Source organism: Ailuropoda melanoleuca, chromosome 7 (assembly GCF_002007445.2).
Source record: "Ailuropoda melanoleuca isolate Jingjing chromosome 7, ASM200744v2, whole genome shotgun sequence".
Classification (NCBI taxonomy): Eukaryota; Metazoa; Chordata; class Mammalia; order Carnivora; family Ursidae; genus Ailuropoda; species Ailuropoda melanoleuca.
This window is the reverse complement of record NC_048224.1, coordinates 37,270,628-37,287,808: the sequence shown is the minus strand read 5'-3', so window position 1 is coordinate 37,287,808 and position 17,181 is coordinate 37,270,628. Positions and strand designations below refer to the sequence as shown.

Below are 17,181 nucleotides of genomic sequence, written 5' to 3'. Positions count from 1 at the left end.
TTTGTTTGAGTGAGAGAGAGAGAGAGAGAGAGCACTGCTCAAGTAGGGGGAGGGGCAGACAGGGAGAAGGAGAGAATCTCAGGCAGACTCCAACTCGGGCTCCCTCTTTCTTTTCCTTTTCTTTCTTTTCCTTTCCTTTCTTTCGTCTTCTTTTAATAAAAATGTTGGTTGAGGTGTGAGTAGTAAGCTTGGATCCCAGGACCTTTACAACATAACAGAAGCACCTTGCACTGCCCTAGAGATTCCTTTTTTTCTCTCCTGAGACGAGATTCTATTATTATCATTTCCATGTGACAGAGGGGAAATCAGGGTTGGGGGCTTAACTAACCTGACACCAGGTCTCAAAAAGAAACAGCGGCAGTTTGATACTCTGATCTAGACCTCTTTTAGGGGTTTAGATTGCTTTCCATGACACCTACCCCAATGTCAACAGTAGCTGTCCTTCACAGTCCACTGAGGAGCTTTATAAAACATGCCAAAGATCACTAGTCAGACCAATTAGTATAGCACGTAAGACAACAGACTTAGGAGCCAGATTCCGAACTTGAATTATGCCTTTGCTACTCAGTAGCTGTGTGACCTTGGCAAGGTACTTAACTTCTCTGTGCCTCAGTTTTCTTTTTTGTAAAGTGGGGATAATAACACTATATTCTCTGTAGGGTTGTTCAAAGGATTCAATGAATGAGGCGCTTAGAACAGGGTCTGCGATATGGTAATCGCTATTTAAAGTCCTGAACCAGAGCAAACACTTCGCTTTTTAAGTAAATCAATAGAATTGAACGTGGGGATCCGTCTTTCGTGAGTACTACCACAACCCCCTCCCCCCCGGGATTCTATCGTACAGTACTGAATTTCAGTCTGCGAATGTAGTGCCCCTTTTGGAATTCCGTCTCCTGAAAAGTTGACTTTAACCAATGGGTGAAGGGACCTTTTCCCCCGTCCTGGAAGATGCTGAGCCCAGAAACCTGTTATCTAGATCTGCAGGGACCAATGGGAGAAGGAGCCCGCGGGGCGAAGGAACTCTCTCCATACTTTCTGGGAGTTGTAGTTCCCCAAGTGTCTTGCAGGCGCGCGATGCTCATCTAGAAACTACAAAGTCCATAATGCCGCGCGCCGCGCGCCGCGCGCCTTGCCTCTCTCCCCTGCCTCCCGCTTGCCTTTCCAGTACCGCCTCTTGGCGGCGGGAGCAGAAGCGCTATGGCTGACGGTAGCAGCCCTGCCGAGGCGCCCAGTCCACGGGGCTCCCCGGGCCGGGTGCCGCGGATCCCGCGCCAGGTCGGGCCCCGAGGCGGCAGCGGCGGCTGCGGGGAGACCCCGAGGACGCCGGCACTGGCGCTGCGCTTCGACAAGCCCATCAAGCAGGCCTTCTACAACACGGGGGCCGTGCTGTTCGTGTGCCTGTGCTGCGGCGCCGCGGTGCTCGTCTACTTCATCCTGGAGGCCTTCCTGCGGCCGCTGCTGTGGGCCGTGCTGTGCGGCACCTTCCTGCACCCCTTCAAGAGCTCGCTCACGCGCCTGGGCCGCCACTGGCTGCAGCGTCTGCACCGCGCGCACACGCCCATCGTGCTGGCCGCGCTGCTGCTGCCGCTCTGCTTCGCCGACTACGGCGTCGAGGCCCTGGGCGAGCAGGCGCTGCGCCGCCGCCGCCTGCTGCTGCTGCTCGGCGCCGGCGGCCCGCTCCTGTACGGCCTCTACAGCCTCGGCAGCTACCTGGGCGTGCAGGTGCTGTTGGCGCACGCCGGCGCGCTCATCTGCCGCGGGCTGGACTACTTCAGCAGCCTGTGGGTGAGTGAGCGGCGGCCCGGCCGGCACGCGGCACCCCTCACCACACACCCCTGGTTCCCGGGGGTGCCATCCTGCAGCTCCTTCTCACCAGTGCAGGGACCATCAAAAGGCTCCGTCCTCCTTGCGGTGCACCTAAAGAACTTGGCCCACTTCCCTTCCAAAGAGAGAGCGGGTGTGGGTGTGGCTCGAAACAGCCTCCCTGTCCCCCGGCCCCATCTTAATAGACCCTCTTTGGGGGACGTGTCTCCAGGTTGGGAATCGCATTTCCAGTCTGCACGTTGACTTGAGCATCGACAGGTGGTCTTGGATTTATCCCTGGTCAGAGGAGGGGGAGGGTGGTGGTGGCTCCGGCCGGATTTATCCCTGGTCAGAGGAGGGGGAGGGTAGGGCGGTGGTGGCTCCGGCCATCTTTGGTTCTCACATGGGACTTTTCTAATGGCAGTAGGAAGGGACCCTACAAATCCTAGTCCAGCTTGTCATTCTGCAGATGGGAGAGGTGACTTTTTTTTTTTTTTTTTTAACGAGGTCAGGGCTAGTTAGGTACAAAGAAGGGACTGGTTGACTCTCAAGTCCGAAAACAAAACGTTCTTCAAAGGCTGGTGCAGCTTCTGAGTTCAGATGATTTCATTATTCTTTGTGGGAGGCACCTGGGCCCGCTCCACGCCACAGTCTGCTTCTTCGGAACCACCTGTCAAGGGAAAGCTGTACCATAGTACCTCGCCTCCCGCCTGAATTACTGAAGCCGACTGGGTGAAGGAGAGATAGATTTGTGATTCTTGGATCACCTTGAGCTTATTCTCAGAAAATTAGGGAGCTTTAGAATTGGAAGGGATTTCAAAGATAATCTAGTGGCACATTTCCTAACTCAGACTAGATTGCAGACCAATTAATACCCAGCTATTTAACTGAGGACTGTTAAAAACAGGTGGATATTTAATGCATAAGAAGGCTAATTTGTCAAACAGTACCATTTAAAAATAATTTTGTTCACTTTTGTCAGTGTTCCGTGCACCTTGACATCAAGTTGCAAAATAATCCCCCTTATATGTCAAACAGGATTTTGACTTGCCAGGGTTATTTGTAGAGTGATGATTGATCCCAGAACTCCTGTATTCCCATAACTCCTGTATTCTCTTGTTCTATCACTGCCACCTCTCCGTTTCCATTAAAGGTGATTGAACATGTTAATGGATACTAGGCTTTGTGTAGGGGTTTAAAAGGAATAAGATGCAGGCATTGTCTTCAAGGTGCATATAATTTTATGTGAACATATTCTCATGGAGAAGACAGACACACATGTCATGGGCCAGCAGGGTATTGGGGATCACCTCATCCATAATTTTGGGATGCTGCCTGTCTGATCAGACAGGCTTTGGCCTCTCAAGTGGCCTGGGCTATTTCAGTTGTGGTAGGAAGGAGGGATGTCGAGTGACCTTTGAACTCCTAGGGCTTGCTGGATTGTCAGGTCAGGGGGATCTTGGAGTTGATGTACTTTTTACTGCCAGATGCCTGCCACTTGTCAGGAGAGGCTTCTTAGGCACAGAAAATGTGATTGTCCCAAAATCACACAATGTGAAGAAAGCCACACTTCGCTTTTCTGGAGTATGCCACTTCTTCCTTACCCTGTTCTTTATACCTTCAGGGCTAATTCTCCTTTACCTTGTTGCACAGTTCAGTTGATCAAATGGCGCATATAAGGCAGAATACTGTATGCTGTTAAGAAATATAAATATTATGACTTGATTCCTATCCGAGAAATTCAGTCTTGTCAGAGGCACATGCATGTATGGTTTCTGCTGACATTTTGACTGTTGATACCGCAATTTAGTATAAATTATTGTAGGCAAGGCCAAATAGGGTATCCACCAAACTATAGGAAGGTGGAAAATAAAAGATCTAACATGTGAATAGTGTAATTTCATACTGTAGTAGGAAGCTGAATACATGGGTAAATTGGCAGAATTAGTGGAAAGTGGGGCATTTCTGCTAGTTACCTTCAGTGAAAGAGATGAGGAATTTGAGTACCAGTGAAGAAGTGCCTGTAGCCAAATGTATGTCATTTTGTATATCTTTTTACAGAGGAGAAACCCTCATTTTTGTATTTTACTTAAATACCCTAACCTGAGTTGTGGATGAGTGGAAGAGCAATAAGGGCCAATATTGATTTCAAGGCTGGGGGGGAGGGGGACGGGGTTTGGGGTGCTCAAGTTAATTAATGATTTTTAAAAGGCTTGAAACAGCTGTTTGGCTGCAGTGATGGGGCACGGGAGAAGTGGAGTGGGAGAAAACAAAACCATTATAACAGAAACCGTATGAGTTAATTAAGAGTGAGGAGGAGTGGTAGAGGGGTTAAATTGAACAAGTAGGTACTCTAGGTTGATCTGAGTTTGAGAGAAATGAGGCTTGCAGTTGTGGTTTCTTGAGGCAGCACTTAGGGGTGGGTGGTTGGATGGGGGAGAGGTGTACTTGGGAAACAGAGACAGGGAGTCCTCAGCTCTCAGCCAAAAGGGCTGATTGAGGCTTGACACAAAGTGAAGGAACATTGGGTGACTGGGCAAAGGGCCCACTCTGTAACTTTTCTATTGCATAGTTCACTGTCGATGTGGTTCTGTGAGCCCAAGCGGAGCTGCCTGGTGTTGAAAAAGAGTCCATGTTTTCTAGACAACTTGTAAATTTGAGCCTGCTGCTGAAGAGGGGGACGTAGATGGGAAAGGCAGGGAGAGAAGTCACATATAAGCAAATCTACATTTTGGAGAGCTGACAATTTATGTGTTTAAGATCCAACTTTTGAGCACCTATCACGCGCCAGGCACTGGACTAGGTGCTTTCATGGGTGTTGTTTTATTCTCATGATTATCCTGTGAAGGAGGGAGAAATTTCGTTGGTGCAAAGATTGATTTAGAGACTGAGCTGTTTATTCTGTCAGTAAAAGGTATTCAGCGGTCCAATCAGCAGTTGAAGTCCTTGGTCATCAGGATTCTCTCAGTAACTTTTGATAAGGATTTTAAAAGTTTTCCCCCTCTATATTGTGTTTACATATTTTAATTTAACCTTTTAAAATAAAAATTGATTTTAATTATTTGGGAAAAAACATAAAAGAATATCAGGAATGGACCAACCACACATGTTCCCCCCAAAGACCCTTGGATTCTAGTCATCTAGAAACCTTGGTCCTCTCTTTTCTTCTTTTATCCTTATATCTGTTCAGCTACTTCCAAGTTGCTTGGAAACAGTTTTCCTTTATAGTAGCTTCAGTACCTGTATTTTCCTTTTTTGCTAGTTTATCCTTCTAGTTCAGTTCCTCTTCACCTCACTTTTGTGTTTCTTCAGTCTCCTAACACTCTGTCCTGTTTACAAGTGAAAGACGAGTCATGTATGGTATGAATAATTCTTTCAGTTTCAAATATATTAGAATTTTGTATGGACTTAGTGATTTCTAAACACTTAAAAAAATAATCACCTGTTGCACCATGCTCACATGCGACACAGTCCTTGGGGCCCTTGGCATCTTCCTCTGATGTGGAGTTGTCAAGATAAAACTGAAAAACTAATATCCACCCCTCCCCCACCCCTTTTCTTTGCTCGGAGTGTTTTGATCTTCCTTTCTCTCTTAGTTCAGACATGTTAGAATATGTGGAGACCGTTTACAGTGTTTGCAATAGTGATAGATTTGATTTCTCCATGGTCCCTGTTCCCACTGTTTCCATTTTACTTTATAAAGAAGTGTGAAGTAGGAAGAATAGTAGCTGAAATGTGAGAAGACTGTAAATTCTATTTATTTATTTTTGTAAGTAATCTCTTACTTACTTGGGGCTTGAACTAAGATCAAGAGTCGCTTGCTCTTCTGACTAAGCCAGCCAGGCACCCCGACACTGTAAATTCTAACCTGAGCTCTGTCAGTAACTTGTTTTGTGACCTTGGATTGACGAGGGCTCTTCTCTTCACTACTCAATTCCAGTTGTGTGAAGTGTGAGGTTGGCTTGGATGATTTCTAAGGTTCCTTGCGCAGTTTCGAAGTGTTTGTCAGTGCTGCTCAAGAGGGCCTTAGGAAGCACATTAGTCAGCCAGCCAGGCCCACTCCATCGCACTTCTGAACCCCTTCCTGGGTGTGTTTTTGCTGGCCTGGCATCAGTAAGGAGGAACGTTTCCGGTACTTAGGTTCTTTCTCAAAGACTTTGATTATAAAAGATTCTTGACTCCAAGTTGCCACGCCACAAAAGAGAATAGTTTTCAAATTAGAATAAAGCTGTTTTGAAGGAGGATGAAGTACCTGAAGCGACCACTGATTGAGATTTGTGCAATTGGGATTTGTTCGTTATCTGTGGTTTTCTTCTGTCTGTGAAAGACTTAAGAAGCTGTGTTGCAAAAACCTGCAACAGAAGCAAGCCGAGTTGTTTTTCTGGTTAATGCCTGCATGACGATAGATAAATAAAACAGTCTAAGAGACAAAGTCTACTAATGCATTTAATATTTTATTTAATCCGAAAAGCATATGTGGTTAATTAGCCAGATGAAAGGAAAATGGGATTGTTTATTAGTTTGCTTATAGTGCTAAATGAATGTTGCCAGTTTTTATGGGGTGTCTTATATGGTACCTAGCACACATTGGTGCTTTAAAGTGAGTATCGAATGTGTATTTTGAGAAGGATGCATTGTTTTAAAGAACATAAATTTGAGAAAGTATGACCTCATATATAAACTGTGGTTCACTGATTTATGGCTGGAAGAAAATTCATACTTGAACAGGTTTGCTCAGAGGCTAAACATAGAGACAGAAATAAAAAAACTCTTAAAGACACACTTGTAGGAATCCATCCTAGAACTTATGTATGTAATTTGAAAGTACAAATCTTTATTTTTGGTAAAGTTATCTTGAAGAATATTTAGCAGTTTCAAAAATTGATTCAAGTAAAACATGTTTGTTATGTAAGAATCAGTTTAAGCAGCATGGAAGTCTTTACGGTAAAGTGAATGATTTCTTTTCTCTGCCACCATGCCCACTGTGTAGATGTTACTATTGTTAAGATGAATAGCCTTCTAAATTTATTTATATGCTTATGTGAACATATAAAGTATAGGCATTTTATTTTACAAAACAAAAATTGGTAACATATATAAAATTTTGCACCTTGTTCTTTATCATTGTATTGCAGACATCTTTCCTTGTTAGCACTTCTAGATAAAATTCTTTCTTTTTAATAGTACTATAGTATAAAAAACTTTTTTCCAGATGTTTTAGAAAGCGTTCCTATCAGATTATTGTAGCTCAGAATTTGTATTAGGATAATCTGATAAAAAATTTTAAATATTGGTAATTGTATAATATGGTTTAATAAAAAATCTCGAGTGCTTACAAATGGTCATACTTTTTAAGCTAATAATATTCTGTGAATCTTTTCTGAGGAGACGCTTCAGAATATTAGGAAAAAAAACCCCCATAGTCCAAAAGAGTTTTTTTTAAGTTAAAAAACATTTGCTATTTATAAAGATAATAATCTTAGAAGATTCAGCACTTGAAGAAAAACAGAAAGAAGCAAGTTACCCCCTGAAATCCAGTCATCCAGAGATAATATTTTTAAATATTTTGGCAAGTATATTTTCACCATTATAAATTTACACATGTAGGCATTTATATTGTGTCATTGAATGTAGATATTCATCACGCCTCTGAAAATCTGAATAATTATTCCAGTTTTTTGAGGTACCATTATTTAAAGAGTCCCTTATAAAATGACATTTAGGTTGTTATTAATTTTTTAATATTTTATGCTGCCAAAGTGAACATTTTCATATCTATTGTGCTTCCATAAACCGAGTTTAGAAATGGAATTGGGAGTATATTTAATAAGTGATTTTTTAATTTTTATTTATTTTTTTGAAAGAGAGAGTGAGTGGCAGTAGGGGAGGGGCAGAGGGAGAGACTCTTAAGCAGGCTCCACACCCAGTGCGGAGCCTGATGACCCTGAGATCACAACCTGAGATGAAATCAAGAGTCAGGTGCATAACCGACTGAGCCACCCAGGTGCCCTTAATAAGTGGTTATTTTAAACTGAAATGAGGTTATCCGTGAGTTTCAGGTTTATTAGTTGAAAATATGTGCTTCTCTTTAAACCATGCATTTCCCTTAAAAAGTCTGAAATATGAAGTCTTTTCTCTCCCTGTAGGTGATACTGATTCCTTATGAGTCCAGGTAGGAAAGAGAAACTTACTGGAGATCAGTTTAAAACCATCATAGGCTTAAAGTCTGAAAGGATATGCCTTTTGTGATCCTTTAGGTCAGCTTCTCACTGAGAGCAGATTCTCCTGCTTTGTCATCCCTGACAGCTTTTGTTCAAAGAAAATATTCCAATTTTAGACAGCTATAGTTTGTTAGAAAAATTTATCCTTATATTGAGCTGAAATGTACTGCTTCCTAATTCCCACATATTGTTCCTGGTCTCGGGACCACAGGGAATTAAGGCGAATGCTTCTCCCAGAAGACATTTTCCCAGCTATTTGAAGATAGTTATCAAATCTTGACATTTCCTTCTTTTTTCTAAGCTAAGCAGTTTTTTTCTCCCCATCTGTATTTGTATCTCCTATGTTGTGATTTCTATTTCCTTTCCCAGTCTGAATTTTACTGCTGTGCTTTGATAGTGCAAAAGTCATTGAAACAATCATCTCCCTTGATATGAGCATTATTAATAGGCACTCACACCATTTATACTCCTGACTCATACTGAACTGGAAAGTAGCTGAGCTGTCCTCTTCCCAGTCAGTACTTGTGCAGTTGAGTTTTGAACCTGAGAGCAGATTTTTCTATCTCTTTATTAAATTTAATCTTATTTTAATTAGCTATTTTCTAGCTTCAGGATATCATTTTGAATCGTTGTAGTCATCTCAGTCTCTATTGACTGTTCCCGGTTTTGTGTAATCTGGGAGTTCAATTAGTAAGCCTTCTACTCTCTTACCTGAATTACTGACTACATGTTTCACAGGGTGGCGCTGATAACCCCTGTGGCATGCCCACTGAAGACCGACCACTTGCTGAGGATCATTTTTTATTTCGACAATTTGTAGTTGCCAAAGCAGACTGCTTTTATTTTTGCTTGTGAATGCTGGAGCAGCTTTTCTTCTTTATTTTTTTAGCACCAGCCTTCTTTCTCCTCACAGTTAAGAAAATGGCCTCTGGATCCAGATTCCTGGGTTCTAATCCTGGCTCTGTCACTTTTTAGCGTATGACCTTGAGCAGGTCACTTCCCCGTAGTCCCAGTTTCTTTCATCTGTAAAATGGGGATGGTAATAATACTTATTTCCTGGGGTTATGAGGATTTAATGAGTTCATATATATACAGCATTAGAACAGATTCTGGTTCTTAGTAAGTGTTACTTAAGTAGACTATTAATTATACTCAGATTTTGTTCTGAGCTCTACAGCCCTTCCTCAGATTCTCTGAATTCCCAGGTTGTATTTGTGTAGTTCTGCGGGCTTGAACTGTTTCAAAGCAGCTGTGGTCTCACTTCCCATGTGCTCAGATATCTGGGGCTTAAGATCTTTTGAATATTTCATCTAATGGAGTTGCTTGAAGAAGAATATTTTAATATCCTTTCCATGATAAAAGAATTGGTGCTCATTAAAAGCTCTTTGGAAAATAAAGAAAAAAGGAAAGGAAACCCAAAATTTCACTACCCAAATATAACTACTAACTTCTTTACATTTCTTTTTCTTCCCTCCATGCAGTAGATACAATGTCATATGCATGTGATTTTTGTATTTTGCTTTTTTTTTTTTTTTAAAGATTTTATTTATTTATTCGACAGAGATAGAGACAGCCAGCGAGAGAGGGAACACAAGCAGGGGGAGTGGGAGAGGAAGAAGCAGGCTCATAGTGGAAGAGCCTGATGTGGGGCTCGATCCAATAATGCCGGGATCGCGCCCTGGGCCGAAGGCAGACGATTAACCGCTGTGCCACCCAGGCGCCCCATGTATTTTGCTTTTTCTTTAAGAATGTCTTAGGAGTGTTTCTAGCTATATGGTGTTTGTTTTAAAAAAGCCTATTTTAATGGCTGCATAACATTTTATTGAGTGAATCCTCTGTACTCACTTCCCAGTTGTTGAACTTATTAGGTTATCTACTTTTCACTGTTCTAAATTATACTCTGATGAGCTTGTTTATATTATAAAGTCTTTTTCAGAATTTATTATTATTTAGTAAGTTTCCAAAGCTGAAGTCTTAGGTCAGAAGCTATGAACATTTTAAGACCAGAAGACTATTTTATTGATCTATATGACCCAAATAAAGTAGGAGATAGGTTTTTTTCTCTCTTTTGTAGTAATCAGTTCAGTTCTTTTCTTCATTCTCTGAATTGTAACAAAGTTTGTTTTGTTTTTTTTTAATTTGCCTTTTTTTCCCCAAGGTTCAGGTAATTTTATTTATTTATATAAGATTTGTTCATTTATTTTGAGAGAGAGTGTGTGTATGAGTGGGAGGGGCAGAGTGAGAGGGAGAGAGAATCTCAAGTTGACTCCACACTGAGTGTGGAGCCCGACGTGGGGCTGGATCTTATGACTCTGAGATCATGACCTGAGTGGAAACCACGAGTTAGACATTTAACCAACTGCACCACCCAGTACCCCCAGGTTATTTTAATTGGCCCTCGGTGCTAACATTGTTCTGGGTTATGTATTCCTTCCATCTTTTGTAAATGTTATTAGAGAGTTTCTGTGTAGGCTGTGCAGGTGTTTCATTAGTGTTAGAGTCATTGGTTTTAGAGGAGGGAAAACTGAGGAGGGGACCCTGGTGGTTCCTCTGTCCCCAGCCCTTGCTGTTTCTTCCTCTGGTCATATATATATATATATATTTTTTTTTAGCTACACTCCTTGAGCTGTGCATGTAACTTGACTAAGGTTAACCAATCTAGGGTTACCTAGATTATTTCAGGGGTCACACTTCACCTTGCTGCCTTATTGCTAGCTTTAAAAAAAATTCTTTTCACAGTTAACAAGTGTAGTTCATAGGCTGTGATGGAATCTTTTAACCTGATTCTTTTGGGAAAGCTTTCTTTTCTTTCTCTTTCTCTCTCTCTCTTTTTTTTTAAGACTTGTTTATTTATTTGAGAGAGAAAGAGACTGAGCATGAGTGGGAGGGGCAGTAGGAGAGGGAGAATCTCAAGCAGACTGCATGCTGAGCGTGGAGCCCTACACAGGGCTCCGTTCCAGGACGCTGAGATCATGACCTGAGCCAGAACCAAGAGTCCGATGCTCAACTGACTGTGCCACCAGGCGCCCTGGGAAAGCTTTCTTTTTTTGTTGTTCTTTTCTAAATATTAATCTATAGAGAAAACTTAAAGGATTCCACCATATTAATAGCTCTTGATTTAAGTCCGTAGCTTAAAAATCAGTATTTTATCTTAAGCATCTTTTTTTTTTTTTAATATTTTATTTTATTTATTTGACAGCCAGCGAGAGAGGAACACAAGCAGGGAGAGTGAGAGAGGAAGAAGCAGGCTTCCAGTGGAGGAGCCTGATGTGGGGCTCGATCCCAGAATGCCGGGATCACGCCCTGAGCCAAAGGCAGACGCTTAACGACTGCGCTACCCAGGTGCCCCTATCTTAAGCATCTTTATGTATAAAATAACTTTTGAACTTCAGCGTATCTTAAAACTATATGGTCTTTTTTGTTGTTGTTGTTAAGACTTTTTTTTTTCTTTTTAAGATTTTTATTTTTAAGTAATCCGTACACCTAATGTGGGGCTTGAACTCACAACCTTGAGAGGAAGAGTCACACACTCCACTGACTGAGCCAGCCAGGCGCCGCAGACCATTTAAATAATATCGCTATGTGTGCTGGATTTCAAATGCTTGTTTATTTCAAAACTTGATTTATCTACACAGAAGAGGAAAACCTATACATGTGCCATTTAGCACCACCACCTTCATCTTCTCCGTGTTGTATCCGCAGCCCTCATGCTATATAGATGTTTGCAGGTTTTGTATAATTATATGTTTATTTTCATGTGTATATATTTACAACTGTGTCTATATTTCATTTAAGATCTGGACGTTGGTAGTTGGCTACGTGTTGACTGTTTCATTCAAGTGGAATGCAAGTACTGAACGCTACTTGAGAGCAGTTTCAATTCCTGTCTGGATTATATTGCTTTTTCATTTAGGTGGGTCCCTTTTTCTAAGAAAGTCTAGCTTAAGATCAGTGGAGGCTGATCACATGAACTGAAGTGCTTTTTTTTTTTTTGTAGTGTTATATGTTGCATTTAACATTCTTTAAAATAATCTTTAGAAAATGTTATGCTTTGATCCTTTAATCTTTAATACAAATGTTATGCTTTAACATGTCTGTCTTTTAATTATATCTAATGTTCATTTTCAAAAGGTTCTTTAAATATATCTTAAAAAGTAGAGCACCCTTGGACTATCATGGCCTCTTCCGAGTGTCGTACTTAAGGAGGATATAGATAAGCAGTCCAGTGTGTGAGCAACAGTTAGGGGAACCAGAGGTATTTACTCAGGATGAGAGAAGGGGACTGGGCTACACGGGTGGGGGGAAGGAGGAGATAAAATATGGAGGCCTGTTGCAAGTATTTGAAGGACTATCCTGTGAAAGAGCGGTTTAAACATCTCTGTAACAATGAGAGAGAAATGTCAGAGCAACCAGTAGCTTCAGGGAGACAAATCTGTTCAAGGTCAGGACAATCGGTGTCAGCTGCTCAAAGTAATGAGTTCCTTGTTACTTGGGACTCTGCTGTTCGCTGGGCGGGTGCTAGGATATTGTAGAGTGATTTTTTTTCATAGACTCTTTTATCTCCAAGTCTTAAGCTTATGGAAGCATTAAGTTCTAATAAATAAAAACAAAATTCAGTAATATAGAACAGTAGTTAGCCTATTTAAAGTAGTTTTTAGAGCTGCTTATTGTTAAAAATAAAAACCAGATTTGACTGAAGATAGGTCTTTGCTTAGAGTCTGATGTGGAACAAAGCATTACTTTTTAGCTTTGCTGATTTGGAATCCTAAAAAAGTATGTTATAGTTTAGCAAGATCCCCTGATGTCTGATGTGACTCATTTTGAATTTGGGGGAGGCAGCAGAGGGAGACAGACAGTGCAGGGGGCTCTGGACCAACTCAAGGCAACACAAATGCCTACAGGTAGGGACCAAAAATGTTAGCATGTTTGACTTATACACTGAGGATACACTGAAGCTTTTTGCAGTGCACTTTTGGGCCATGTCACCCTTTCTTGAGAGATGAGAGTTCACACCCAGTGGTGTTTTCAGGAAATGAAGTCAGGCTCCATAACTTTAGATTCTATGCCTGATGCAGGTCATTTTGGGGTTAAACGAAAGGCTTGAGTTCAGGATCATCCTAAACGCTGGTGTGCGTTAGAACGGGTGATAAAAGCCCATTAAGGGTAAGCTGGCATATACCCGATCCTTTAGACCAGGTGCCTCAGAGCAGGGCTGGATTTAACTGAGAGGAGTCCTGAACTGAGGTTCATCTGTCTTATGGCCTTTAAAATTTTTTTTTCCTTTGTGAAATAATTTTGTTAATGACAGCTGTGCCAAATTGTTCTGTCAGTCTTCTGAGTCTTTTTTTTTTTCATTCAAACCTTTACATTTAGATACTGTTGCTAAGAATAAACTGAGTCTTTTAAAGACAAGTGCTAAATTTTTATTTAACTAAAAATGTTAACTCTTAATAATTTTCAGCATCCCTGGCTGGCTCATGGAGAATTCCAGTATTCCTGGTTATTGTTTTCCTGATGTCTGTGGGCACCCTCTATGAGAAACAGAATGGAAAAGAGTATTCTGGTAAGAAATAGGGCATTTTATTACTATTACTTTAAGAAGTATTTGGGAAAGTAGCTTTACTTAAAAAAACATGCAATGATGAAAGTCCTTAAATCTGTTTAAAAATCTGTGGCATTTTTTGAACAGAGAATAAACATGTTTAAGATATTTAGTTTTTAAGACTGTGCCCCACTCCCCCCCTTTTTTGTTTTCATTTTTTAAAGGTATAATTCATATAGCATAAAATTATTAACTTTTTAAAGGTGGATTTAGTACATTTACATTGCTGTGCGACCACTACTTCCATCTAGTTTCACGACATTTTCATCACCGCAAGAGGAAAACCTGTACCCATTAAGCAGCTTGTCATAAAGTTAGATTATTTATTTGAGATCCTTCCTGCCTCCCTCCTTCCCTCCCTTCCTTCCTTCCTTTTTTTTTTTTTTTTTTTTTTTTTTTTTTTTTTTGAGAGAGAGAGCCAGCGAGAGAGGGAACACAAGCAGGGGGAGTGGGAGAGAAAGAAGCAGGCTCCCTGCTGAGTGCCGGATCCCAGGAAACCTGAGACCATGAGATGAAGGCAGACACTTAACCAACTGAGCCACCCAGGCACTTCAAGATCTTTTTTCTTAATATAGGCACTTAATCACTCTAAACTGTCCTCTTGGAATTGCTTTTCCACCCCATAAATTTCATTTGTTGTGTTTCCATTTTCTTTGGGTCGAGATACCCTTTGATTTCCTTTTTGAGTTCTTCTTTGACACGTTGGTTAACCAGAATTGTATTGTTAATTTCCACCTCTTGCGAGTTTTCCAGTTTTTTTGTGCTTGTGCTTTTGGTGTCCTATCTAAAAAACCATTGCCAAATCCAAGGTTGATCTTGGATCCTGCAACTTTGCTGAATTTATTTATAAGTTTTCATAGTTTTTTGTGGCTTCTGAACGATTGTACACATATAAGATCATGTCATCTGTGAAAAGAGATAGTTTTACTCCCCTGTAATTCAGATGCATTTTTTTTTTTTTTCTTTTGCCTGGATTCTCTGACTGGAACTTTCAGTACCATGCAGAATATACCATTTTCTCTTAAAGAGTATTTTTGAAATACGCTGGTTGCAAGTGATTTATATCCAGAAACAGTTTGTTAAAGAAACAGGTTTCTAATGAATGGTAAGGTGGGGCGTGGGGTGGCCAGATACTAATGGTCCTCAGATCATCAGACTGGACTTCTCCTTTTCCATCCCTGTGGAAACAACTGTGACTGGAGAGGCGGACCTGAGCCTCACAGTTTCTATAGCCACTGACATTTATTCCTTCTTTCTGATGGTTATACATAAAGTAAAAGCAAATTACTAATTGCAGCAGATTTTTCAAAAAAAATTAATTTCTCCAAAATTTTGTTGTCAAGTTGGAGAAACAAACGAAAGAAAATAAAAATCATTCATAATCCCACTGTCCATCTGAACGTTAACTAACGCCTTTAGACTTGTATGCCTTCAGACTTTAAAACACAAGAAAATTGTCTCATGGTGAATGTTCTCTTCTGTAATCGACATTTTAAACTTTATGTCATGACCATCTTTCTGTGTCCAGTATACTCCTACAACATTATTCTTAGCCTCTTCATTTTATGCTAATCGCAGAGGCTATTCGTGGCACCCTGGTGTTTTGTACAGCTAATTCATAGTTTTTATTTTTAAATTAACTTGCTCTTTGTGTCTTACTTTGTTTAGAAACCTTACTTATTGCTCTGGTAGTGGAGAATAGGAAAGATTTTATTTTTCTCTCTTTCCAGGTTCCCTTTGCTCACCCCGTCTTGGTCACAATCTGTGAGGCTCTGTGGTTCTGTATCAGACCAGTCGAAGGGAACTTCCTGTTTTGACAGTACTGTGGAAGCTTAGTGGTCACCACTTGTTCCTCTTGGTAGTTCTATCCCCCTCCCTTTTCTGCTAATAGTGAGGATTCAGATAACTCGGCTTATCCCTCACCCTTCACCCCAGGATGGTTTTTTTTCTTCATTTATCTGGAAAGTCCTTTCTTTTCTTTCTTTTTTCCCCGAGATATATCTGACATATAGTGTTATATCAGTTTGAGGTGTACAGCAATGATTTGATGTTTGAACAGTACATTGTGAAGTGATTATAAGAAGCTGGTTAACATCTGTCACCTTGTGTAGTTACATAAAAGTGGTTTTTTTTGTGACTTTTAAGATCTCTTCTCTCGGCAAGTCTTAAATAGGCAGTACAGTATTATTAGCTCTAGGCACCGTGCTGTATGTGACATCTCTGTGACTGACTTCATAATGAAGTAATGAAGTTTGACTCCCTTCACCCATTTTTTTCTATCTCCTGCCCCCAGCTCTGGCAACCACCAATCTATTCTCCATATCTGTGAACTTGGTGTGCCGGTGTGTGTGTGTGTTTGAGTTTCCACATACAAGTGAGATTGTATGGTATTTTTTTCTGAGTTATTTCACTTAGTGTAGTGCCCTGAAGGTCCATCCATACTGTTGCAAATGGCAAGATTTCTTTTTGTTCTTCTTCCTGCTCTCCCCTCCCTTCTCCTACTTCTCCTTCTTCTTCTTTTTGGCTGAATTGTGTACACATACCACTTTATTTTTATTGATGGACACTTAGATTGTTTCCATATCTTGGTGATTGTAAGTAATGCTGTGATGTACATGAGGGCATTTTGTTTTCTTTGTTTAAATACAGTGAGGTGGAAGGGGGAATGAAGCATGAGAGATTATGGACTCTGAGAAACAAACTGAGGGCTTCAGAGGGGAGGGGGGTGGGGGAATGGGATAGGCTGGTGATGGGTGGTGGGGGGCACGTATTGCATGGTGCACTGGGAGTTATATGCAACTAATGAATCATCGAACTTTACATCAAAAACCAGGGATGTACTGTATGGTGGCTAATATAATATAATAAAAAAAATTAAAAATAAATAAATAAATACACTGAGGTGAAATTGCTGGATCTTATGGTAGTTCTATTTTTAATTTCTTAAGGACAGTGTTCTCGTCTTGACTGCTTTTGTCCATGGCTAAGTAAGTATGTGGCTGCAAGTATATGAATAATGTAGGTCAAAAGGGATTTCAGATGGATTTTCTCTTGGGTGTAAATTCTAGTTAGCTCTGGGGCGCCTGGATGGCACAGTTGTTTAAGCCTCTGACTCTTGGTTTTGGCTCAGGTCATGATCTCAGGGGTGTGAGATTGAGTCCTGTGTTGGCTCTGCTGAGCGCAGAGTCTGATAAAGTTTCTCTCACCCTCTCCCTTTGCCCCTCCCCGCCTTGCTCGTTCTCTCTCTCTCTCTCCCAAGTAAGTCTTAAAAAAAATTCTCGTCAGCTGGTGATGGCAGCTTAGGGAGCTGTGCAGTCGGGATTCTAAGACCAAGTTTTGAACTGTGGGAGAAAGAAGGCCATGTTTGATTATTATCATTATTATTTTTCATGTTCAATTATTATTATCAGCCATAAACCCAGCATAGTGATGTGCTGGCATGCCAGCCAGATTTCTAGTATTTGTATTTTAGACTATTACGGGGAAGGAAATCACAGGGACACAGAGTACATGTTGAGAACAGATTTGGAAATGTTGGAGTTTTTTTGTTTTGTT

General features: G+C 40.9%; 1 protein-coding gene across 3 annotated transcripts in view; it reads left to right on the top strand.

Moving 5' to 3' along the window:
* Positions 1 to 1,152: 1,152 nt before the first annotated feature.
* Positions 1,153 to 17,181, top strand: part of TMEM245 (transmembrane protein 245) — a 93,222-nt gene continuing 77,193 nt past the window's right edge. For 2 of the 3 annotated variants that reach the window (XM_034664233.1, XM_019796742.2), the window contains exons 1-3: positions 1,154 to 1,785; positions 11,820 to 11,937; positions 13,486 to 13,587. In XM_034664233.1, coding sequence (XP_034520124.1) covers positions 1,198 to 1,785; positions 11,820 to 11,937; positions 13,486 to 13,587 — 808 coding nt within the window. In that variant the 5' untranslated portion in view covers positions 1,154 to 1,197. Of the gene's footprint in view, positions 1,786 to 11,819; positions 11,938 to 13,485; positions 13,588 to 17,181 lie in introns of all 3 variants that reach the window. The other variant, XM_034664234.1, reaches the window with a different exon arrangement.